General features: G+C 59.5%; 1 protein-coding gene across 13 annotated transcripts in view; it reads right to left on the bottom strand.

Annotated features, from left to right (window-relative positions):
- Positions 1–824: 824 nt before the first annotated feature.
- EPB41L1 (erythrocyte membrane protein band 4.1 like 1) overlaps positions 825–25,023 on the bottom strand; it is a 60,492-nt gene continuing 36,293 nt past the window's right edge. For 3 of the 13 annotated variants that reach the window (XM_042021627.1, XM_042021629.1, XM_042021628.1), the window contains 18 exons: positions 24,853–24,940; positions 24,422–24,574; positions 23,609–23,706; positions 23,310–23,485; positions 22,759–22,907; positions 22,223–22,258; positions 20,314–20,505; positions 19,062–19,160; positions 12,181–14,775; positions 11,539–11,646; positions 9,954–10,352; positions 8,505–8,597; positions 8,020–8,100; positions 7,771–7,833; positions 6,757–6,849; positions 5,853–5,933; positions 4,863–4,979; positions 825–3,769 (listed from right to left, as the gene is read on the bottom strand). In XM_042021627.1, the coding sequence (XP_041877561.1) occupies positions 3,761–3,769; positions 4,863–4,979; positions 5,853–5,933; positions 6,757–6,849; positions 7,771–7,833; positions 8,020–8,100; positions 8,505–8,597; positions 9,954–10,352; positions 11,539–11,646; positions 12,181–14,775; positions 19,062–19,160; positions 20,314–20,505; positions 22,223–22,258; positions 22,759–22,907; positions 23,310–23,485; positions 23,609–23,706; positions 24,422–24,574; positions 24,853–24,940 (4,630 nt within the window). In that variant the 3' untranslated portion in view covers positions 825–3,760. The remainder of the gene's footprint in view (positions 3,770–4,862; positions 4,980–5,852; positions 5,934–6,756; positions 6,850–7,770; positions 7,834–8,019; positions 8,101–8,504; positions 8,598–9,953; positions 10,353–11,538; positions 11,647–12,180; positions 14,776–19,061; positions 19,161–20,313; positions 20,506–22,222; positions 22,259–22,758; positions 22,908–23,309; positions 23,486–23,608; positions 23,707–24,421; positions 24,575–24,852; positions 24,941–25,023) is intronic. The other 10 variants (XM_042021631.1, XM_042021632.1, XM_042021630.1 and 7 more) reach the window with 10 other exon arrangements.

Raw genomic sequence — 25,023 nt, 5'->3', positions numbered from 1 at the left:
TCGTGGTCCCCAGAGAGGGGCAGTTCCCACCACTTCCCTGCATCCTGAGCATTCTCACAGCCACCTTCGCTGCCCACGCTGTGTCCGAGGCTCAGCACCTGCGACACGAAACTGCTCCCGGCTCCACCAGCCGCAATTCCCGCCCTGGCATCTTCATCTGCCCTTGGTGGGGTGAGATCCCACCTGCAGAACTGCATCCAGCTCTGGGGTCTGCAGCACTGGAGGGACGTGGAGATGTTGGAGTGAGTCAGAAGAGGCCAGAGATACTCCGAGGGCTGGAGCCCCTCTGCTCTGAGCCAGGCTGGGAGAGCTGGGGGTGTTCACCCAGCTGGGAGAGCTGGGAGAAGGCTCCGGGAAAACCTCAGAGCCGCTTCCAGGGCCTAAAGGGGCTTCAGGAGAGCTGGAGAGGGATTTTGGACAAGGGCTTGGAGGGACAGGACACAGGGAATGGCTTCCCGCTGCCAGAGGGCAGGGCTGGATGGGATATTGGGAAGGAATTGTTCCCTGGGAGGGTGGGCAGGCCCTGGCACAGGGTGCCCAGAGCAGCTGTGGCTGCCCCTGGATCTCAGGAGGTGTCCAAGGCCAGGTTGGACATTGGGGCCGGGAGCAGCCTGGGACAGTGGAAGGTGTCCCTGCCATGGCAGGGATGGAACAGGGTGAGCTTTATATTCCCTCCCAGCCCAAACTGTTCTGGGATTCCATGATTTCTACGATCTTCTCTTTAGACAAAGCCCTGTATTTCCATGTGCAGTGCCCCTCATTCCAAGGTTCCCCCTTCATTTCTCCATCCTCTCAGTAGGAAAGAGTCCACCAAGGCCCCAGGCTGATTTAGCATCAAACACATTTATTTCACTTTTATTGAATACAAGAACAGTGAGCACACACGCATACACCACCGAGCACTGAAAAGGAGTATGACCAAAGGGGGAGAGGAAGAACAAGGGAAGAGAAAAGGAGAGTTAGTGAAGGAACAACAGAGTGTTGCAGTTGGTTGGTAAGGTGCTTCTCAAATAAAAATAAATATTATTATTATTATTATTGTTACCGTTATTATTACTCATGCAATCGCAGGCCAGGTTCAGAATGAATTTGTGGGATTGGGTAAAAACAGGCACTCGTGTCTCCCACCCCTTTCCACAGAAAGGCCCCTGGAAGAAAACAAGCAGTGGCCAGCTATCTGAAACGGAGCGCGGTGATGGGCAGGCTGGGGCTGAGCAGCAGAAAGCCACACCTCGCCAGGAGAACAAGCAGTGAGCTTTTTTTCTTTCCTTTTTTTTTTTTTTTCTCTTTTTAGTTTAAAGAAAAAAAATGTTTTGGACACTGCCACCCATGAACACGCTGGGGGAGCCAGGGGCTGCTCACTGCAAACGGAACTCACGGCAGTCCAAGTGCACAGACAGGGAGCCTAACTCTGAAAGGCTGCTCATTCCCACGGGAACCTTCGCTTCCCACACTGTGCACAGCGCCAAAGCAAGTCTGGAGGGTGCCGGTGGCCTTGGCTGGGCTGTGGAGGTGCCCAAGCCAGGTGGGCTCCCCCGAGTCTGAATTGTGCCATGTACTGGTGAACACCAGCATGGCAGGCAGACCCCAGACCCTGGCCCTCACCACCCCTGGCAGCACCACTGCTTGGCACGGCTGGCTTGGGTGCACTGGGAAAACAAAAGAGAAAAGGAGCCTCTTTGCTACTGCCTTAAGTGCTGTTAGGTTGGGGCTGTGCTCTCTGAGGGCGCATGGCTGGAGCTGGGGAGCGGTGCTGGCACTGGCAGCAGCCCCCGTGCTCTTGCCTTCCATGCCTGCAGGAGAAACCTCTCTGCCAGGAGAAGAGACTCCCCAGGGACGCACTGGTGAGCAACTGGTGAGCAGCTGCCAGGAGCAGCTCCCTCCTGGGACAGCGAGGGTGGGAGTAGGGTCTGCCCACGGCATCCTCACGGCTCGGGCGCTCCTGCTCGGGCATCCTGTGAGCCCTGGCAGGAGCTGGCAGAACGCTCCTGTCCCTGGGCACAGTCTGTGTGAGGGGTGAGAGACTAAAGGCAAAATGGTGCAGAATCATGGGCCCTTCTGTTTCTGCAGGAGCTAGAGACAATTCCGAGAAGGAAACCCATTTCTTTCCTTTCCTTTCTGGTTTTGGTTCCAAGCCTACCCGAACTGCCTGGTTCACAGTGTACGGGGCCCCGGGCTTGGCCCACGGTCCCCTTCCAAAGGCAGCCCTGGAGGGAGCCTGTGGCTGAAGGCCGAGCTGGGAGCAGCTCCACTGACACTTCCTGGGCTCTCCCGTGCAGCCTGGCCTGCTGGGGACACTGCAGGGATGGACACAGCACGGTCCCTCCACTGCCCATCCCTAGGCAGGTCGGGGGAGCGCTGCCATGGCCCTGCCAGCGCTGTCCCAGCCCTTTGCCATCACACCCCGGGTAGTGGGGGAGGCAGGGCACAAACAGCCCCTCTGCCTTCGACCCTACTACAAAACTCAAGTAACTCCATTACTGGGATCCAGAAACAAAGCAAACCCACCCCACCCACCGGCACGGCTCTGCGGGCTGGAGGGGAGCCATGAGCCCTGCGGCTGCTCCCACCTCGCTCCCAGCTGATCCCGTGGCTCTGGGGGGGCTGGGAGCCCATCCTGCTTACGGCTGTCGGAGCTGGAGCCTTCCCTGCCCCTCCAGGTGACCGCTGCCCCTCCTCACCACCACACACTGCAGATCAGCCAGCAGGACATTCCTGTCGCCCTCTCCCCTTCCCCCCAACCAGCAGCAGCTGAAACCTTCCCCATTCCCTTCTTGCAGGACTCAGAGTCCCACGTGTGATCTAAGAGTCTCCAAATACACCAACCACAGTCAATCCAAGAGTTAATAATTTAAAAATGTCGGCATCGTCTGTACCAGCGCTGTTGAATTATTTCAGCATTGTTCCCTCCCTCCCCCTCCGTTATATAGAATAATATACAGAACTGAAATGCACATCCATATGAAACCCCACAGGCTGCTCGTTAGAGATGAGAAGCCATGTACATATCATTGGCTTTGTTTGAAATGAAACCCATTTCTAAATACCTTCAGAGAACAAGAGGTTGGACAAGTGCACAGAGAAGATAAGGAAGGGAAGGGGAAGAGTTAACAGAACCCCCAAAAAAATGCAAAAAACCAGCATAGAATGAGGAGAAGGGCGAAACGACACTTGTGAATTGGAAAATAACTCTAAGGTCATAACTTGAATGTTTTTCTCTCTTCTTTCCAGAGGTGGGGAATGGTTTTGCTTCTGCTTGTGGTTTTTTACTTCAGTTTGCTTACTTGCTTTGTTGCAAAGCAGTTTTCCTTTTCATTCAGTGTGCAACAAATGAACTCATGATTGTGTGTCCTTTCATGTAACATGCAAGATGGTGGCTAATTGTATTGTTACCGAGATTATTGTTATTATTATGACTTTTTAAATCTGATTTGATCACCAATCCAGGAAATTCTTCAATTTATCTGCAGAGGGTTGGCTTTGTTTGTTGGTGGTGTTGTTTGCTATTCATTTCCAGCATATAGCAGCAGTGCAAGGATGCATTTTGTTTCCTGTTTATATATATATATATATATATATATATGTATGTATGTATATATATATATAATATATTTGCTATTCCTTTTTTAAAAATTTTTGTCTCTCGCCATGAACATTGCAGCCAGGATGTCTATGTCTTGCTGACAAATCCAGCATGAAGGCTTCTTCTCCCCTGTTCTCCAGGTTGGAATACAGATGTTGGCTTCCAGGAACATGTTGGTCAAGATTCCTGTGCAAGGCAGATGGGAAGGACCAAGTCACGGAGTGCCAATCCGTGGAGGCTCCTCTTTGGATGAGGGCACTGGATAGAGACTTTGCAAACACTTGGGGCCACAGTTTGCACTTAATTAGCAGGAGCTCTGGTAATTAGCAGGAATTCAGGCACTGGCTGGTGTTGGTGCATGGGGGATGTAAGGGGGAGTTGCTGCTCCCTCCCTTTAAGCCATTCAACTAAAACTGTGGATCCTATGGGATGCAGGAATGTCTGCGCTTGTCTGTGCTGTGGGACAGGACCAGGCAGCTCCACGAGCCTCCCCTGACCCTCCCAGCTGCAGTGCTGGTCGCTTTTCCAGGCTTAAAAGCTGCCAATCAAAACCTTCATACGATAAAGAAATGGAAAATCCCAGTTCCGAGGAGCCTCTCCAGACGCACCTGCAGCCTGGCTGCCGCCAGAGCCCCCAGAACTGTCCCCTGTCCTCTCCACCCCTGTGCCCACTGCTCCCACACAGGGGTCTGGTGGCTGTGCCAACCCAGAGGAGCTGCAGCTCCTGGCTGACAGGCGCAATGGGGTCAAGCAGGGGGTTTAGTGTGGGGCAGGAGTCCCCAAGCCATGGGGAGTTGTCTGGGACTGTGACAGCTCTGGGGTGTCTGCAGGGAGGTGCAAACCTTGTGTGCTGCTGCCTGCTCCTGTGTGTGTATAAAACCTCAGCCTGGGGATCCGAGGGGGACTGAAGAAACTGTACGGTTCTTGCACAGAAATTATCATTTGTGCCAGCACTGGTCTGACACTTTGGCTTTGCAGAACCTGTAGCCAAGCTCCTCAGCCCACCCACAAACCTCAGGTGCCCTCATTCCCTCCCCAGCCCAGGGGGACGAGCAGGTCCTTTCCTTTTCACATCAAATGCCTCAGAGCTGAGCAGGACAGCAGGGTGACATGCACAGCATTGCTTTTGGTGGCATGGTGGTGGCTTCCTGACCACAACCCAGTGGCCGTGCTCAGAGCCACCATGCCAACACCTGTGGTGGTGAGACCAGAGACCATGACCTGTTACACCCCCCTTACCCAGCAGGTGTAAATCACACCTGGCAGCTTCTCCACCTACCTGAGGTTTCTTGTCCCTTTCCTCTGGAGAGGGCTCTGTTTCTCTGTACACCACAGCTTTGGTTACCAGCATGTCAGGGTGCTGGAGTTTTGCCTCTTTGATTGCTAAAGCCAGTGCCTGGAAAGCAGAAGGGTGAGAGAGAGCATTTATCCTCCCTCTCCTGTAATCCTCCCTGACTGCAGCCAGAAAGCAGCTGAGGAGGATTCCAGGGAGCACAGTGGGATTTCAGGAGGACAGGGATGCTGGGGTTCAGAGCTGAACCCAGAGCAGCCTGGCAGAAGAGGCTGGGGCCCAGCATGGGAATCCAGCATGACTGGGAATTCATCCACCATTGGGAGCTCTCATGTGCTGCCTTTCTGTGCAGTTTTTCTGTACAGAGGTGCTACTGAAACCTGGGCAAAGGAAAACACTAGAAAAATCTACAGGAATTATCAAATTCATTATGATAATTCCAAAAATTATTTTAGAGCCTTTTAATTACTTTTATCTCTTTACCTTTTTTTCTTAAGCAACAAATCCCGAACGGTGAGGCCACAGGAAAATGACCTTGTGGCCCTAAAGACTTGTGCCAGTCTTTGTTATTTCATCACAAAAGTGTGTCACTCTTTGTCCTCTGACACCGAGGCAGAGGCAAAACACCACACATGGAGAGAGTCAACCTGCAGTGAGATTGTGCTGGAAGAGAGAGGTGACCTGGGTCACTGGAGTATTTCAACAGAGAAAGGGCACCTAGAAATGTGTTTATGGCTGTAAAAAAGTGATGCCATCCCGGTGTTCTGTACTGGGATGTGACCTTTGCCACGGCTTCATGGTGGGACATGGCCTGAGGGGCACTGCACCCATGGGGACCCACCCTGCTGGACAGGTTTGGGGCCTCAGGGGTCAGTTTTTGGACAAAAGGGGTAAACAGGTTCAGCCAGAGGCAGAAACATGCAGTGCTGCATCCAGAGACAGCCAGAATCAGGCAAAGCCAGGGCATCCTGCTCCTACCTGGTCCTGGTCCACATCTTCATCTCCCGTGATAATGATGCGCTTCTCTATCCGGGTCTCGGAGAACCCCCCTTTCACAGTCTGCATGAGGAGAAGGACAGCTCTCACCCCCTGTCCCAGCAGCCAGCTCCAGGCAGGGGGAACTCTGCCACAGGAGCAGGAACAGCACCAGCATCCCCTCAGCAACTGCCCTGTAGGTCAGCAGAGCTCCCACTGCCCTTGGCTCAGGGAGAGCTGTGAGACACACCTGCCCACAGGGGGAAGGAGAAGGGCTGGGGGCAGGCACCAAGCACCCTCCTGCTGCTCAGCTCCTCACTGAGCTGCTGCTGTCTCTGTAGATAATCACAGAACCACTGAGGCTGGCAAAGCTCTCTGACATCACCAAGCCCAGCACTGACCACGTCCCCAGGTGCCACAGCTACACATTTTTGAAACCCTTCCAGGGATGGGACTCCACCACTGCCCTGGGAAGCTGTGCCAGTGCCTGACCACCCTTTCTGTGAGGGAATTTTCCCAAATATCCAATCTAAACTTCCCCTGGTGCAACTTGAGGCCATTTCCTCTCATCCTGCCCCTTGTTCCCCGGGAGAAGAGCATATATTTAATCTGGGGATGCAATGGCTGTGGGTGAGACCCTCTGCTGCAGCCTCATCTCCTTCACTTCCCACCCCTGGCCTGCCCCTGGCTGGATGCACATCCTTGGCTGTGCCTGCCTGCTGTGGTCACACGTGGCTGGATGGGCACAGTGCACGGAGCACTCTGTGGGATCTCCATTCCCATGGGACAGCGCACAGCTCCGGGCTTGTTGGAAGGAGAGGGGCCCTCTCTGCTGTACCAAGCACAATATAAATCCACCCATGCCCTAGTTCCAGTGGCTCTCAGGAAGCCCTGGAGCTGCTCTCACCTTGGTAACGTGGGTGGTGGTGGAAGTGGAGAGCGTTTCTGCAGTGGCGCTGAATATGCTGGTGAGCACCTCCTTCCCAGAGCCGCCAGAGATCTGCAGGACACGGAGTGGTGGAGTCAGGGGACATCGTGGGGGAGCCCCCAGCGCCAGCTCCCAAAGAGCCAGGACCTTCCCACTGGGATGCACCCACTCAGCCAAGCACGGGAGAGGAGAGCATGGCAAGGGAAAAAGGCACTGAGTCGTGTTTCCAACTGCACCGAGGGTTTGGGGGGGACAGGGAGAGGTTTCCACAGGTATTCCAGGCCCACAGCTGCTGGAAAGGGCCTCTGCAGTAGATAGAGAGTCTCAAGGCAGCTTTCGGCTCTTCCTCACCCTCCCTCAGAGCCACTCTAGACAGAGCTCTCAGGCTGCCTCTGTCTGTGTCCATTCCACTGTGCCTGCCAAGGGCTGGGAAGGCCGGGAAGAAAGGCTGGGAAGGATGCACTGGAACCCCAGCCCCAGTGCCAGCTCTGCTCTCCCTGCAGCACAAAGGGATGAGCCTGGGGCAGCACCTGGTGTTTGGCCACGCTGGACTCCATCAAAACAAGGGGATGGAGTAAGAAATCCCTTTCCAGAGGAAGGGCTGTGCTGGGCAGGGTGCTTGGTGACCATGACCTCCACTGGGAGTCAGGAGACTTTGTGGGTGGCCTTGGGTGACCCTGCAGGATGCCCAGGGCTGAATGCATCTCAGCCCACTGCACCAGGGACTGGGGTGTTTTTGGGAATTATCCTCCTCAGGCAGGTGCTCAAGGTACGGAGCTGGCATAAGAAAAAGCCCACAGGTCAGGGTCTCCTGACATCTTGCTCCCCAGCCTTGTGAGCATCCTTCTGCCCGTCCCAGCACCAACACATCAGCCAGGTACCAGTGCTGGGGACATGGCACGGGGCCCTGTGGGACCAATCCCACCCAATCGCAGACCCACAGGGCTGCCTTCCCCAGCTTGGCTTGGCTGGTGGCACCACATCCCCCCTCACCGGAGACAGGGAGCGAAGGTCTGTGCTGGGAGTGGCCCCTTTTCCAGCCTTGGTGCCGTGATCCTGAAAGAAGAACAGACAGCCACGTTGGCCCAGGTGCATGGGGCAAACCCAGCAGGTGTCACCCTCCAAAGACACCCCCGGTGGGGCAGGGTCCCCCCAGCACAGCTGGCCCCGGTCACTCCTGCTGGAGCAGAGGGACCGCAGGGGACAGCGGCTCCCCACCCCTGGAGGGCCAGCCCCGCTTACTGAGGTTGCCAGCGGTGTCTCTGTGGTGCCAGCCTGGGCAGTGGTGGTGGTGTCCCTGCTCCCCGGGGTGCCTCCATCCACCTGCCGGGGCAAAGGAAACCAGGTGAGCCTGGAGGTGCCACCAGGGAGTGGGTGACACTTGCAGGAACAGTTTGGCCATATCCCTGCTGCCAGAGGAAGCCAGGGAGGGCCGTGAGGCCACAGACAGCTGTCACCCACTGCAGACGTTCCTGTGTGCCAGCACTGCCTAGTGGCATGGCAGGTGGGGCCAGAGACACTCAGAGAATATCTCTGCGTGGGCTTTAGCTTGTGTTTTGGGGACTTCAGCAAGCCAAGGGTGAGCAGAGGCCCCCAGCCACCCCACCCCACCCTCCCAGCACTGCTGCCAGGGACAGGCTTTGGTGGGCTGAGGCTTTGGGGAGTCAGGGCTCAGCCTCTTTGGGGCTCTGGGGAGCAGGGCCATGGGAACGGAGCCACCACGTCACCTGGGCCATGTCTGTGGTGCTGACCCGATGGGGAGCGGAGCCTTCTGCCTCGGGCTTCTTCACCGTCACAGCGTCCGCTTTTGGGGCTGAAGGCTGCAGGAGAAACAGCACAGAGTCAGCAGAGGCAGGCCCTGGGGCACGATGCCAACAGCCCTGAGTGCTCTGTCCATGGCAGGGCGCTGGGAAGAGATGACCTTTAAGGTCCCTTCCAACCCAACCACTCTGATTCTGTGCTCCTTGTGCACCAGCCGTGGCAGAGCATCCCTGCCCCGCTCCTCCGCAGGTGCCACACACAGGGTGTCCTCTGAGTGTCACACCGAGCCCTGCCTGGGCTGGGCTGCTGCCCTGGGCAGATGGGCACCACCCATAGTGCCCTGTGACCCACACACCCCAAATCAGGCCTGCTGCTCTGTCCCTGGGATTTTTGGGTAGATTTATAGACACCATGGATGAGGACAAAATGTTCTTCAAAAGCTAAGTGAGACCCACCAGACCAGCTTCCCCCATGTGCTGCAGCCATTTTATTGTGATCTGCACCAGCTCCTGGTGGCTCTGGATACACCCGGGGTGTCGGAGCCTTGGGGAGTGGACACAGGCTGCCAGCACTGCCCTGCTGCAGGAAACTGGAGCTGCCAAGGGCTCCTGCACAGGGGATGCTTCACCCGTGCTCAGTACTCCCGAGCCAGCAGTGCCCTGCCCACACCGGCCCTGGAGCGGATCCCCCACGGCCACAGCACCGGACACTCCACACCAGGGTTTCCAGGCTGGCTCAGAGACAGCTCCCTGTATTTCTGCAGCTCCTTCCTGGCTTCAGGTCTGGACTAACCTCAGCAGGTCTGGACTAACCTCAGCAGCCCTGGCCAGCGCTGGGGACTTACCTGCAGGGCTGGAGGCTGCCCTGGGCTGGCTGGGCTGGAGGTGGCCCTGGCCCAGCACAGAGACAAGGCCACATGGAGCTGGGGCTGGTTCTGCTGTTCCGGCCCCTGCGTGCACTCAGCCCCACACACATGCACATGCAGTTTTGTTAGCCCTGCTGTGATCCCTCCCAGCACAGAGTGACCCTCCGTGAGCGGCTCCACGAGGCCAAGCTCTCCCGGCCCCAGCATGACCAGAGAGGTTAGTGGGCAGCACACGGCTCTGCACTACACAGACTGGTCACTGAATTCATGCAAGACACGAGGACAGCCCCGGTGGTTAGTGCCACGTGCCCTCCCTGCGGTGCGCATGCTGCCACGGGCGGGACAGCCAAACGCAGGGACTGAGAGGTGACAGTGACTTCTCCGGTTAGCAGATGCACGAAGCACGTGACAGAGCCATGCAACACAGAACACGTGCAGGAGCAGGGGGGCAGCCAGCATGCTCCTCCAAACCCGCCGGGAGTGCCGGGCACAGGGGACACGGAGGCACGATGGCACCGGGCCAGTCCCAGTGAAGGGCGTCCCTGTGTACCTCTGGCTGGGAGACATCTGGGCTGGGCTGGGAGACCTTATCCCTGCCTTTGACATCCACTTCCAGTCCGGGAACTACTTTGTCAGTGTGCCGGAAGGAAACCAGGCCTTCGTCCTCTGTTTCGCTCTTGTCCTTGTCCAGCTCGGGCAGGCTCCGGGAGATGTCCTCAAAGGCTGTGCCGTGGAAGTCCCCGATGACGGTGAAGTCCACCTCCGCTTCCAGGCTGGAGGTCGAGCTGACCGTGATGCTGGAGCACTTGCGCTCGATGGCCAGGTGGTTGTCCTTCAGGAACACCGAGTCCTTCTCCTGATCGGGCTCCTCGTCGCCAGTGTCGCTCTCGGGGGCCCTGTGCCGGGGCGGTTTCACCCTCTCCTCGGGGCCCTCCCTCACGCCCGCTCTCTGAAGGAGACACAATCGTGGAGAGACGGGGCCCGTGAGCACCGCGGGGCAGCGCCGGTGGGGACACGGCGGGAAGGAGAAGGAGGAGGAGGAGGAGGAGGAGAAGGAGGAGGAGGAGAAGAAGGAGGAGGAGGAAGAGGAAGGCTGCAGCAAACATCCACAGAGTAGAGTCAAACACAACTCAAGCATGGAGACCGAAACCTTTCTGACAGCAGCGGCTTTGCTGGGGGAGAGAAGGCGACTCAATTGGATTGTGCCGAAAGTTTGGTGGCAACAAATCATCTCAAAAAGGCTCGGTCACACGGAAAAAAAGCTCGGCCAGCTTGGAGGCACTTCAGTGCACTGGTGGAAGCAGATGGATGCAAAACAATGGGTCTGATAGGAGACATTCAGAAAGAGCTCAGACGCAGGGCTATCGGATGTCAGTGACTCAAAAAAAAAAACAAACAAGGGAAAGAAAGAGAGAAGAGTTTGAAAGGAAAGGGCCCATCAGCCAGGCACGGTGAGGGAGAAGCAAAGGAGGGTGCCAATTCCACTGAGGAGGAGTGAGCCAATTCCACTGAGCATCCTGCGGAGCATCACCCCGGGGGGAGGTGCAGCCCAACAGCTGCCCTGGGGTGAGTCTGCCCCACCGACACCACCTGCCCCTCCAGAGGCCTCAGGTGAGTCTCAGGGTGACCTGGTCAGTGTAATTGACAGCACGGCCAGAGCCAAGGGATGACCTCCCTCCATCCACTCTTCTCCAGACACGGACATACCTCTCAACTCCGCCATCGGAGGGGACGTGTCCCCTTGCCACGCTTTGCCATGAAGCCATGGGAAATCTAGACCCAGTTGTCCCTTAGGAACAGCTCAAAGCCCATGATGCCAGAGGAAACCCCACGATGCCAGAGGAAACCCCACCTCCTGGCCTCTGCTCCGAGCGTTTGCAGCCAGAGCCGTCCCCCCACGGCCGGGCTGTGCCGGCACATCCCTCCCTCAGCACGGTGGGAGGTTGAGAGGTATGGGGGAAACACAGGGTGTCCAGCAGCCCCGGAGGAACACGCCTGCAGACACGTGTGGGGGTGTGTGTCTGACCAATACATACAGAGAGCCCTGCAAGGGGAGCGGAGGAGCAGCACAGCCCTGGCCGCGGGGCGAGCGCTCGCACTGCCGGGAGAAGCACTTAGCAAAACAGCACGGAGACCTGCGAGACCACTGGAACAGCAGCCTTTACATTCTCTTCTTTCAGGCTGGATTTTACTGATGGGTCACATAAATCCTTTTCTTCCCCACTTGGTTCCTGAGATTTGCTCTGGATTAGAGAAAAGGGTTAGTCGGAAGGAAATGAACTCTGCAGGAGGGGCTCTAGCGCTCACAAGAGCGAGGGAAGCTGCTCCATCACCCGGCCACCAGCTTGCTGAAGGCAGGGCAGGGTGGGAGCTAAGCAAGAAGGGGCATCAACCAACGTAGAAAATGCAGGGGTGAAGCTGGAAGCGTGGGCACGCCGCTGCCGGGGCTGCGTGCCCGTGACAGTCCCAGCTCCTCCAGCCACCCCCCGGCGCCCTCTCCTGCTCCCGGCCATGGAGCTCGGGTGCCCCTCCTGGGTTCAGCGAGCGGCATTCTCCAGGGAGGCAAAATGTTGGGGGGGCGCAAAACAAAAGCTGATGAACCGACTGGGCAGCGGCCGCGCATGCAGCCAGTAAAGCCCGACCACACACACAGACAGAGAGGACAGGGATGCAAAGCGCCTGCTGCCAGTCAATGGATGTGTGAGGAGCCACTGGACAGGGGCAGAGCCACAGAACATGCGCACGAACGTCCTGTCCGGACGGTTCAGTGGAGTTACCACGGCCTCGGCCAGGGTGAGCTCGCAGCCGGAGTCGGGCGAGGCCAGGTCGGCACTGTCTTCTTCGTGCTCGGGGTCAGCAGAGACATTTTCCTTCAGGGAGCAAGGCTCGGAGGTGTCTCCTGAAGCAGCCCCTTGCCCGAGGGCCAAGGAGCCCACACTGGACACAGGTCCCACTGCAGGGGGTGAGGCGAGGCCGGTGCTCAAAGGCACGTCCTTTGCCAGATTTGTCTTCCCCGTGGCTGTCACCGGTGTCTCAGCTTCAGGCACACACTCCTGTCCCTCCTGGGCCTCCCTTCGCTCCACTTCACTTTGCTCAAACATCTTGATCTTGGAGGCCACGGAGGTTTCCCTGTAGCTCTCGCTGTCCTGCTGGTTTCCTGGGGCCACGGTGGCACCCCTGTGCTCCTGGGACACAGCTCCTGCCAGCCCAGCCACGCACACTGACACCCCAGGCTCTGCTGGATGTGTTCCAGCATTCGATTGTCCTGCCCCGCCTTCATTCCCCAGGGCAGAGAGCTGGCATGTCTCGCTTCCTTGGCACAATCCTGCTGCAGGGGACTGGAAGTGTGGGGCATCAGCAGCTTCTCTGGGAGGAGACTCATCCTGTGGTGGCTGCCCCAGGGCCAGGTCACTGTCCCTGCTGCTTTCTCCCACTGTCTGGCTCCCACCCTGTGGATCTTGTCCTACATTAAACTCCGAGTCCCGGTGTGGCTCTTGTGCTGTGGGATCTGCAGTGTGGAGAGGCCCTCCAGCCACGGGGCCCTCTTTGGGCACGTCTCTCAGGATGGTCTCAGTCTGGTGTTCTGCTTCTTCTGCCTTGGGGGGCAGCTCAGCCATGCCAAGGCTTTTGTCATGGGACAGTTCTTCCATCCCAGAGCCTTCATCTCTGGTCGGCTTCCCTGACCCTGAGCCCTGGAAGAGCTCTTTGATCACGGGCTTCTCCTCCTGTAGTGGCTCTTCGGTGGCAGGGACATTGCTCTGTGCTGTGACAGGGTCCATGTCCTGGGCCACCTCCCTGCTGGCCGGGTGTCTGACCTGGATCGACTCTGCTGCAGTGCCTGCGTTTTGGGGTGGTTCTCCTGTAATAGGACTTGTCCCCTGGTGGGGTTTCCATGAGGCAAATCCCAGAGTTTGGGATTGTTCTTCAGCTTCAGGATTGGTGCCCCTGGGTAGTGCCACCTCCGTGGAGGAGCTCACACCCTTGGGCATGGCCACCTCTCTGGCAGGGCTGGTGCCCAGGGACAGGTCCGTGCCCTGAGGCTCCGTGCCCGGAGACAGCTCCGCAGGGACAGGGCTGGGTTTCTGGGGAAGGGGTGGAGGGACAGGAGCACTGGGTTTGTCCCCCTCCAACCCCACGGTGTGACCGTGGCCCTGCCGAGACCCAGCTGGTGAAGGAGGCGACTTGGGCTCTATCTCTTCCATCTGAAGAACCACTCTGGCACTTTCCTCCCTGTCACTGTCTGCTCCAACCCTTCCCGAGAGCCCCTCCAGTGCTGGGCAGATGTCTGCGGACCGTGCTGGGCTCCCTCTGTGCTCCCCAGCCCTGGGGCCATCCCCTGCCAGCCCACACGGCTTCAAGCCTCCCACTGGGCTCTGCAGCTCCGTCTCCTCTGGTCCCACCTCCCGGGAACACGGTAGGGCTTCACTTCCCATGGGTGCTCCCCCAGGCAGCGCAGCACCAGGTGCCTTCTCTGGCTGCAGGGACAGCTCTTCCCACCCTGAGAGGGGACGTCCCCCCAGGCTGGTCCCATCACAGCCCATCCCGGGCGGCTCTGGTGCTCCGGTGGGTTTTCCAGACACTGTCCTGTGTTGGTGACTTGCTGAGGAGAGGGGTTGGAACCCTTCTGCAGGTGCCATGTGCCCGGATCCCTCCCCAGATGTGTTTACTGGGGCTTCTGGTCTTTCCTCCAAGCCAAGCCACCCAGCAGTGCCCAAGACCAGGTGTGTTTTACAGTCCTTCTCCTCCCCCTCTGGATCTCCTAAGTAGATGATCCTCTGGGTTGCAGAAGTCTCTGAGCTGTCGTCGCCAGCCTTCACTTTAATTTTCAGGAGCTCTGGGGCCATGGGTGGCACTTTGGCCTCCTGCTTCCTGAAGGCTGCAGAAGCACGTTCTTTGGAGAGCACCTCACCTTCTCCCTGGCGAAGCTCTGGCTCCAAAATCTTGGTCCTTTGCCTCTCTTCAGGCTGCTGACAGGGCTTGGGCAGCCCTGGCTCCCTGGTGGCTGTGCCTTTGCCCGGCTCCTGGGGCTCCCCCTCCGCGCTCTCAGCGAGCGGATGTGCCGCCCCCGGGCTGGGCTCCCCCCTGCTTTCCTTCTCATAGAGCTCATCCTCCCACACGGACTCAAAATCCTCGGGACTAGCAATCATTTTGGCTCTCTTCCTCGTATCTGAGGCTGCAGCTGCTGGCTCTTCCTGGCCTGCCACGTCCTTGGCTTTCCCTGCCGTCACCTCCACTTTCGTCAGGCTCCCACTCGTGCTCCCCTCCGAGGTCCCTGCATGTGCTTCTTCCGTCTTGGCTCTCAGAGTTTTCCTCAGAGCTACAGCTTCCAGCCTAGGGGCTTCTCTCTCTATAAATACCCAGTGCTCCGAGCCCTGTATTGCAATTGGAGCAAGAAGAGTTAAACGCATCAGACACCCCGACCCCGACTGCTGCTGGCACGAGTGGCACAGCTGGTCTGCCTGGCACAGGGCTGGCTACGTCATCGTCATCATTATCATCATCATCATTGTCATTATTATTATTATTATTATTGTTATTATCAAAGCCAGAGTTGAGGCTCTGTACAAAGAGCCTGGAACTCATTGATAGAGAGAGGGACTGCAAGTAAGGGGCTGATGCCACACTGGGGACTGAGCCAGTGTGGCCTCTCTGGGGACAGTGCTTTGCTCTGGCTAGCAGCTCTCGGACACACCTGCGGTACCTGGGGCTGGGTTGGTGGCACAGAGTGGGAGTGAAGCTCCCAGCAGACACAGTGACAGCCACTGGGGTCTCTGCAGAGGCAGGGGCACACAGCTGGCTGCCCCCTTGTTTTCAGCTGCCTCCGGCAATTCTCAGGGCTGAGATTTCATTGGAAGCAAGGCCCTGGGTTTTGGGTAGCTTCACTCTCAGCTTCATCCATGTGCCCTAAGAATGGGTCAGGCCGCCACGAGCATGAGCAGGGAAAGAATCCACCTGAAGCCATCAGCAAGGCCCTGTCCCTTTCCTACCACATGCTGCAGCTCAGATTCCCCCAAAGGCCCTCCCTCCTTTCCAGCTCATCAGGGACATCTCCTCAGAACCCAGCCATGCTGAAAACAAGTGTTGAGAAACTGTCACCTGGGAAAGGTTCCCTGTGAAGTGTAAAAGACCACGGGCTCAGCAGCAGGACCAAGCAAAGGCCACGGAGCATCCTGCAGCACGGACACAGCGAATGTCACCGTGCTGCTGGCAGGGGACACCAGGTCACTGCTGCCAGGGACACCTTGTACATCCACATGCTCATCCTGTACGTCAGCTAAAGGCCTCAGGAGTGCCAAGGACAAAGCACTGCTAAAATCCAGCTGCTTTTGGAACAGCAGGTAGGAAATAACTCATGGGAAAAGAGTGGCAGGAGAACATCTGCACAGTGAGGCAGCTCAGCCACCCCTGGCAGCATGTGGAGAGCAGTGCTGGGGCTCCCCGTGGGACTGGCACTGCCCCTGGCACAGCCTGCCTGGCACAGCCTGCAGCAGGGGCGAGGACGGCCCTCGGGGGCACCAGGATGCACTGCAGGCCCGGGCAGGGGGCTGCCGGTCCACTCCCAGCTCCACCCAGGACCAGTGATCCGTGGAAACGTGAGCCTCGCCCCATGCCGGGGGCCGGGGGGAATGTTTAGAGCAGTTGCACCCAAAATGCACACCTAGTGTTTGATACTGGAGAAGGGGACACGGGGGGCAGAGGGGAGCAGAGCCAGAGGGAGGGAAGGGAAGATAATATTAGAGGAGAGAAAGAAAGGAGGAAAGCCAGTTACTAGTGGAAGAGCTCCCGCAAGGAAATCAGAAATCAGTGCAAGCCCCCAGCAGAAAAATGCCATTCCCAGCTGCTGCCTTCTCTGCCAGGTGCCAGAGGAAGCAGAGCTCCGTTGGCAGCTGCCCCAGGCTCTGCCAAGATTCCCTCTGCCCCCCAAAATCCCCGGGAGCCTGCAGGGAAGCACCCGGGGGCTGTGCTGGGGCACAACCCCCAAGAGAACACCCACCCCTGAGGGCAGGGAGGTGCCAGCTCCTCGCAGTGCCAGGACATCCCCGGGGATGGGCAGCAAGGGCACCCTCCTCCTCTGGTGCCAGAGGGATCCTTGGCAGGGACTCTGCCCTGGCCAGGCAGCCCCGCTGAGCAGCCTGCAGGGTGTGCAGGAGACCTGACCCCAGCCCGAGCCTCTCCCATGGCCCCTTACCCTGCCCCAGCTGCTCCCCAGCTCCCTTCCTCCACACCTGCCTCCAGCGCAGCTTCTGTTCCTTCCCAGCCCACGGACATGGGAGCAGAGCCCGTCAGTGCCTGCCAGGGGCACGGGGCTGCGCCGTGGTCGTTCCCGGCTGGGTTTGACCCGTGCCAGCAGCACCACTGGCTGGGAGGCTCCGTGGGCTGGTGTCTGGCATTCCCTCAGCACTGCCTCCTTCTGCTCAGCAGCCAGGCTCAGCCACCACACCCTCACTTTCCTGAGGGTGCAGCAGCTTCTCTCCTGCTCCTGCTCCTGCCCTGCTGTCCCACTGCTGAACCCGTTCCCAACCAGGACAAGGATGGACATGTTGTGGGCACATGTACAAATCTCCTCAGCAAAGCCCTCTCATCCCTCTTGTGAGGCTGCAAACCAGAGTCCAGAGGAGACCTTCCCTGGGCAAAGGGAATGAGTTTCTTCAGGCTCCTCCTCTGAGTTAGGGCCCAAGAGAAATGTTGTAGATCAAAAAGTCTGAAGCCTGGAACATGTTCATCCATGACAGGACCTCTTCACCAGACAGGAAAACCCCAGAGCTTCAAATTTATTTCCAGACCAGCTCCTTCCTTCTCCTCAGACTCTTGAGATGAGCACAGCCCAGCTCAAGGGACATCCGGCTACTCCTTGGTGTGACGTGAACTCTGCTCTGGAGGGCTCAGTGCCAGCTCCAGCCGCAGCTCAGGGCAGCCCTTGTGTCTCCAGAGCCTGAGGGGTCTGGGGGATGCTTGGAGCCAATCTCTGGATACTGGGGCACATCCCCCAGGGAAGCGGGGCACTCGTGAGCCCTGCAGGTCAGTGGGCTGGAGGATGGAGCCACGGCAGAGCTGCCTCTGAAGGGATGATGCTGGGAAGGCTCTGTCCAGAGACCAGCCCTGACTTCCCGAGGGAAAAGTGACTTTCACACTTCCCTGCCGTCCCTCCCTCCCTCCGCATCTGCTCTAGGGACAGGAGCAACTGGGACACTCCTGCTGTGGCCTAGGCAGCACAAGAGACAGAAGGAAAAGGTGACAGCAGGGAGCAGAGACAGCCTCTGCCCCGCCAACGGGGGCCACAACCCCGGAGAGCCCCGGGCACGCAGGAGGCTTCTCCCCTGGGCACCCTTCAGTGCCCTGGTGCCCTTCTCCGCTCTGGGGGAGACCCAGCTCACCTTCGGGGAAAGCACGAGCCTCAGGCAAGGATAATGAGGGGATCTGAGATGGTGGGACAATACACTCTCACAGCTGGACAGGCTCCTGGCACTGCCCAGCCCAGCGCTCCTGTCCTCCAGCAGGAGTGGGGACAGAGGGATGGAAGAGCCTGGGGTGACAGACCACGCAGCCATGGGGGCATTCTGGCAGTGATGAGAGCTCCAGGCTCTGCAGTGTGCCATCCTTGTGCCATCACCCTTTGGGGCCATGAATCTCTCATGGAGACTGTGGGCTCTGGCCTGTGGGGATATGTGGGGACACGCCAGCGCTGAGTCTCAGGCACAGATGCCTGGAGAGAAACCACTCGTGAGGCCACCTTAGCACCTGCACCCCAGCTCAGGCTGGGCACGCCAAGGGCAAGACTGGCTCAAGAGATGTGTGTGCACCTCACAGCTGCTGCTTCTGCCCTCCAGCTCTGAAATACTGCAACGTGCCAGCGTGGACCAGGAGATGCTGCTGCTCTGTTGAAGGTGCCATATCCTTGCTGAAGCCCAGGCTGTGCCCAAGCCCTCCCTGACACCCATCCTGCCTCCTGGGGACTGCTTCAGCTGGCCCAGGTTCAGGCTCCTGCCCGTGCTAGTGACTTCTGCATGGACTGAGGGGCATCCATGTGGAGCACGAGTGTGCCCAGCCTGTCCCCCAGCCCTCTGCCTCTGCCCCTCCCTGGGGTGCTCAGGCAGGACAAGTGTCCCAGCACCGCGTGTCCCTGGGGCCAACCACACCAGAAGCAAGGCTCAAACCCCAGCCTGCTTCTGCTCAGTGAAGGCACCACCCTCGGCTGTCCCCTGCCCTGAGCTGAACCCGCACACAAGGGGTGCTGAGAGCTCACAGCCCTCACGCCGATGGAGCGTGACCTGGCTGTGCACAGGCAGGGTCCCAGGATGCCTCCAAGGATGCTTTGTCAGCGTGCCTGGGCCTAGGGAATTCCAGCTGCAGCCAGGACAGCCTGAGGCTGCTGGCACCAGGCCACCGGGCCACCCCTGCCTGGGGACCCTCAGCACTGGGCTCCAGCATGGCCCCACACCAGCACTGGGAGCTCTCTCCAGGACCACATCCCAGAGCCCCGCAGGAACAGCCAGGGGAGAGGATTCACCAGCAGCCCTGTCCTGGGAGGGGTCCTGCCTGTCACCAGAGAGGGGACCCACCCACGGGCAGCTCTGCTCAGAGGGCACAAGACCCCTCAGCAGGCTGGAGACCCCCACGGTGAGAGTGAGGGGTGGGGGGGAGAGGGGATGGTGACAACCTCAGGAGAGGAGACAAGGCTTTTCTGCGTGAAAGACTCCATGCTTAGGGAAGCTCCATGCTCAGATGCAAAATCGTCTAAGGTGTCCTCTTCCATCATCTGTGCCAGCACGGAAACCCCAGCACCCACGGGGAGAGAGAGAGGGAGACAGAGACAGAGAGAGACAAAGAGAGAGAGAGAGAGAGAGAGAAAGGGAGAATTTGAGAAGGAATGAAGGAACAAAGGGTGGGTGGGTGGATGGATGGAAGGATGGATAGATAGATGGACAGAGGTCACAGCTGTGCCAGCTTTAGATGCTCCATTCACATCTCTGCACCGGATACATTCCATGGTAAAAGCAATGTGGGGGAAAGCCCCTTTTCCTCTCCCCAGCCGAGCGCTTTGCTGAGGGGCCACAGCCCCCCTGCAGCCCCCACCTCCGGGCAGGGCTGGGGGGGCCCAGCAGGAGCATGGGCACATCCCGAATTCCCTGCAGAGCCTGTGCCCTGTCCATGGCAGGGGGCAGCCAGGGCAGAGCAGCCCCACGAGTGGCACCCACCCTCCCGGGGCCACGTCCCCTGCTGCGGGCACAGCACTGGCTCAGAGCCCCACAGGGGACAGCAGGCAGGGAGGGTCCCTGGCAGGGTCAGGGCATCCAGGCTGGCAGTGGGGACACTCTTGTCGCATGCTGCCTGCACAGAGCCCAGCTGTGCCACGTCCACACCCCCCCAGCACCGGGGGCTCTGTCCTGGCACCCCAACTGCAGCGCTCTCCTGTCGCCCCCGTGGTCCCAAAGGCAGTGTGCAGAATGCCCAGAAGGGAGGATGTGGGTGTGGGATGCCAGCGTGGCACCACTTATCTTCCACCTCCTCCCACCACCCAGGTTCCACTGCTGAGAGCACCACGGGGCACCTCTGCACAGGGGCCTGGTCCTGCTCTGCCAGGGACACCCCTGGGCAAGAGCTGCGCTGGCACTGCCCCACAGGCTGCCCGTGACAAGGGTGAGCAAAACCCCACCCTATGGGCCACCAGAGCCACAGCCCACCTCTCAGGTAGCCCCAAAACACCTGCAGACAAGGGCTGTTGAGTCCCCTGCCTGGGAGATCCCCCCCAGCAGTGAAAATGGTTCAAAAACTTAGAGACAACACCCCTGTCCCCAGCACGTCACTCCCACCGTGCTCCCTCAGGGCAGCACTGCAGCAGAGCCCCCGAGCTGAGGGACTCCTCCCCAACAGATCCTGATCCTCTCTGGAAGAGAAGCAGCAGAACAAACCTCAGTGGCCTTTTCAGGGGTTCCCTTTGGTGTTTCATCCTCGTGCTTGGGTGAGGAAGAGGCTGGTGAGGAAGGCAGCCTCCTGTCCCGGTCCCTGTGAACCAGTTTGCTGTTGGGCTCCTTCAGGGTCCGCTTCAGCTCATTGATGCTGGCCTGATGCTTCAGCAAAACATCCTCTGGCTTGTCTAAAAACTTGGGAAGGAGAGAGGAAGAGAGAGGTGGTTAAAGCATCAGCCAAGTCCAAAGAGATGAGCAGGGGCACTGGGAGGGTTGGCTTCACACTGGGCTGGAATTTAGCCAAATGAGGAGCGCAAATGAGGAGCACAGTGGAGCACCCTGGCCTGCAGGCCTCACTGTAGGAGAGGGAGCAGCTCTTTCACTGCAGGCAGCAGCAGAAGGGCAGCACGGGGCCGAACGTGTGTGGCATCTCCAGGGCTCTGCGTCCTCCTGGCTGGAGACAAGCTAAAGCCTCCTGGAGGGGAGAGTGGGCTCTCCCTCGGGATCAGCAAGGCATGGGGCCCTGCTGGAAGCACCAGCAGCCTGTGCTGCTCTCTGATGCCCGGCACAAAGGGAGCCCAGGCTCCGTCCCAGAAGGGCAGGCGAGCGGCATTTCCAGCAGAGCTCCTCCAGAGCAGGCCCTGACAAAGGGGTGGAGGTCCAGGGCGGGGCAGGGATGTCCAGCACGGATCCAGGCCTGGATCCCCGTGGAGCAGCCCAGGGTGGGGTGGGTCTGATCTGCTGTGGAGAGAGGACAGCTCAGAGCGCTCAGGGGAGAGGGGTCAGGTGTCGGAGTGTGGCTCGGTGAGGGCACAGGCGCCGGGGTGGCCCCCTCGTCCCGCCGCAGAGGTGGGCAAACCGGCTCCCAGTAGGAACCTGGCTTCTGCCTCCAACCCAAACCCAAAGCTCTCCTGAGGTTCAAAAGGAGGCCCATAAACACCTCCCCGGTACCTCCTCGGCAACAGAGCAGAGACCCGTGAGAGTCCCAGGAAAAGCCCCACCGAATTTTCCAGCACAGCTCAGGAGAAATCCCGCCCTGGCCCCGCATGTCCGAGCTGAGGAGGGCTCAGGTGTGCCCACCTCTGGGCTGGGCGCAGCACATGCACATGCAGTGGGCAAGCGATGAGGCGGGCGGGGGTCGGGGCCGGTGCCCACCCCTGGCGGGGCTGCACTGGGTGCTGCCAGCATGGCCAACCCCATCCCCTGGCCGTGCTCGCTCCCGTTGGCAGCTCCAGCCGGGATCTCTGCTCACGGAGGGGAACCCCCGGGGAGCAGCCCTGGATTTGAGGCCAGGACAAATGGTTCCTGAGGGGCCACCGCAGGCACAGCTTGTGCAGGGAGGGCTCAGCCTCCCTCTCTGCTCGGCCCCTCTCAGGGCGGGCAGGCAGGCACAGGGCTGGTGCCAGTGCTGGTCCCCCTCAGGCAGCTCAGAGCCTCTTGGCCCCTGTGGGGGTGGGATGGCAGCCACAGCGTTTGGGGAGCCCCAGCCCAGCTCTCGGGGGGCTGCAGGAGAGCTGGGCAGGGGGGATGAGGCAGTTTGGGTCAGGCAGGAGCAGAGCGTGGTCGGGTGCCAGCAGGAGGATGGGACCAGCTCCACAGGAGAGGAGACACACGGCGAGGACACGGCGGGGTCAGGAACACGAGCAGAAGCCAGGTCATCCCAGTGGGCCAGGGGCTCTCCTGCCCTTGGGAGGGCTCTTGCTCACAGGTACGATCAGGACCACCTTACTTAGTGGGATAGAAGATGCCACAGCTGATCCCCAGCTGTCTGTTCCTCGGGCTCCTCCAGCACCCAACCCCCGGCCCGGTGCATCTTGTATTCCAGTAAATAGGGTGCCACATGGACTTGTTTTGGGAAGGATGGACAATATGATGCACCAATGAGGACTAAGATACTCCAGAGAGAGAATACCTCCTGCTTGTGCCTGGGGGTTGTTTCGTGCTCCGGCTGGCAGCAAAGAGAGGGTTAAAAGTAACCAGCAGGGTCAGTTGAGGGCACTTGTCACAAACACCACAGTTAAGTTGATGGGCTGGTAGGGACCCCCCTCCCCTCCCAGCATGGGGCTGAAATGGGCTGGGACAGCCCAGGGACCAGGGCAGGAAGGGGTGGGCTGTGCCCAGGCAGTGGTGGGCACTGATGTGCTCAGCCTGTCCCCATCCCCGTCCCTGTCCCAGAACCGGGCTGCTCCCAGGTCCAGCCCTGCCAGGGGATGAGCCTTGAGACCACCTGGAGGGCTCTGGGGAATCCAAGTTAAGCTGAACCCCTGTGACAGCTCCACTTCCACTGGTGGGGCCAAGAGCCACATGCCAAGGGTGCCACCAGCCTGGGGCACAGCTGACAGCGACAGGGCTGCAGGGACCCTGCCCCGAGTGACCCTTCCTGCCTGTGCCCAGGCCCTGCCTGCCGACCCCTCCACCCCCACCCTCCTCTGCCCACCTCGGCTGTACCTTCAGCTCCTTGATCTTCGTTGGGGTGGTCACCTCCTCATCCTCCGTCTCAGAGCGTCTCCTGCTGCCAAACTCACCATCCTCATCCTGCTTCTCACCCTCGGGCCCGGCGTCGTGGTTCTCGCTGACGGAGGCTGGGCGCGAGAACTCTGCCCACAGGGAATAGCCGGGTCACCCCAGCCCTGCCACCCCGCTGCTGCCCCAGCCCCGCTGCCAGCTCTGATAGCTGGGTCACCCCAGCCCTGCCACCCCGCTGCTGCCCCAGCCCTGCTGCCCCTGCCAGCTCACACCTGGGGCAGATGGTCCCAGGAGTCGCAGGGCACAGGGGAGGGGGTGATGTGTCCCCAAGCTGCCTGACCCCGGCCCTGCCATGTCCCCACAGTGTGAGCTACCCCTTGGGGAGGGGACAGCCCCTGTGCCGGGGGATGCGGCTGGGGACAGCCTCCAGAAGGAAGCCTGATGCTGCTGTGACCCCGCCCAGCGAGGCCGGGCAGCTTCCCCTGGTTGCTGGCAGCAGAGCAGGGTCCCTCCCTGTCCCAGGGGGGCCGTACCTCCGTCCAGGCTGCGGGACATGGTGTAGCGTTTGCTGGAGGAGCGCTCGAAGAAGGGCGCGGGGCGGTCGATGAGGGCGCTGGCCTGGCGCGTCTGCGCCTGCGTGCGCCCGCTGTACCGAAACTTGGAGCCCATCACCAGGAAGCCCTTGGGGGGTGGCTCTGGGGACACCAGCCTAGGGGTCACAGGGGTGGGATGGTGTCAGCGAGCCCCGGTCAGGCCCCCCATGTGCACCCGCTGTGGCAGGAGCAGGAGCATGCCTGCCTCCGGGAAAGGAGGCCTGGAGAAGGTTCCTCACCTGAAGAAGGTGTGATGCTCTATGCAGACCTTCCAGAGCCTCTTGGCCGAGCGGTGGTTGGGCAGCTTGAAGCCAATGGTGCTCTCAAACTGTTCGTACTTGGGGGAGACAGAGACAGGCTGTTACAGGCACATCCTGCCCCGGGGGACATGGCAGGACAGCACCTTGCCAAGGCCCTCGGGTTCCCCTGGCAGGAGCCATAACCATTCAAAAAAACCCAAAAGTCTTCTTCAAATCTGTGCTGGGATGGTCCATGCCCAGCAGCATGCCCAGCAGGGTGATGGGATACACCCCACACCTCTGGCCGAAGCACTATCCTCAGCTGCAAATGGCTTTTCAGTGCAAGGTAAATTCCCTCAAGAAACAGAAAGCTTTTACAGCTGTTTTGGTCTGAGGGCATCACTCCCAGGTGTGCTGTCCTTGCCCTCCAGCCTGCTGGAACACGTGGGTGGAAATGCATTTTCCCACCATAAAAGAGCGAAAATAAAGTCTGAAAATTAATGAAAAAGCTTCCTGATTATTTTTTGTGAAGATGTGACAAAAATGGCCCTCAACCCCCATTCCTGGGCAAGCTCCCTGGCCAGCAGGGTCACGATGTCTGTCAGGGATGGGATCCCGGGGTCCTTCAGCTGCTGAAGTCACGAGAGCACATGGAAGAAAATCCATGCCACAGGAGATGTGCTCTCTTGGCCAGCATGGTCATAAACGTGGGATCCTTGGAGCAGAGGCTGGAGCCAGGTGAGGAAATCCTCACCATCAGCCCCAGTGCCTCAGGACAGGCACCTAGGGGCTGCACCAGCACCTGGCACGCACCTCCCCCGGGCGGATCTTGATGTAGAAGTTGCTCCTCTTGTAGGAAATCTTGAGGATCTTGGGCCAGGCGAAGCGGTTGATGCGCAGCCGGTCCCTGTAGATGAGGAGGCCGTTGGCGCAGACGCCCAGCATGATGTCGATGCCCTCCGAGTCCTGGCGGAGGCAAGGGGACAGGAGGGGACAGCTCAGCAGCTCAGCAAGAGCCAGCCCGGCCAGCAGTGCCACATCCTTCCTGCAGAGTGCTGTGGGGGCCTGGCTGGCAGAGGGGGCACTGAACCCCAGGCTGGTGGAGGTTGATCTCCAGAGCTTCTCTGGTGCCACCCAGAGCCAGCCAGAGCTGTGCCAGGAGCCTTCCCTGTGGGAGGAAGGGTGGGCAGGAGGCAGGAGCAGGCTGGGAAGGGGCAGCGCTCTGGCAGCCCCCAGCCCCGTACCTTGGCATGGTGCAGGTCCACCCCGTACATGGAGAGCTTCTTGGCGTTCTCCAGGAAGTGGATCTCTGCTTCCCCGGGGGTCATTCCCCTGCAGGGAGACAGAGAGGGGGACACGTGGCCGGGCGCCCCAGGGGCGTGGGGCAGCTGTCCTGTGCTGTCCCCTCCCGGGGC

Source organism: Corvus kubaryi, unplaced genomic scaffold, assembly GCF_017639235.1.
Source record: "Corvus kubaryi isolate FWS band 111438036 unplaced genomic scaffold, C.kubaryi_AGA036_p1.0 37157, whole genome shotgun sequence".
Classification (NCBI taxonomy): Eukaryota; Metazoa; Chordata; class Aves; order Passeriformes; family Corvidae; genus Corvus; species Corvus kubaryi.
This window is presented reverse-complemented; position numbering and strand designations above follow the sequence as displayed.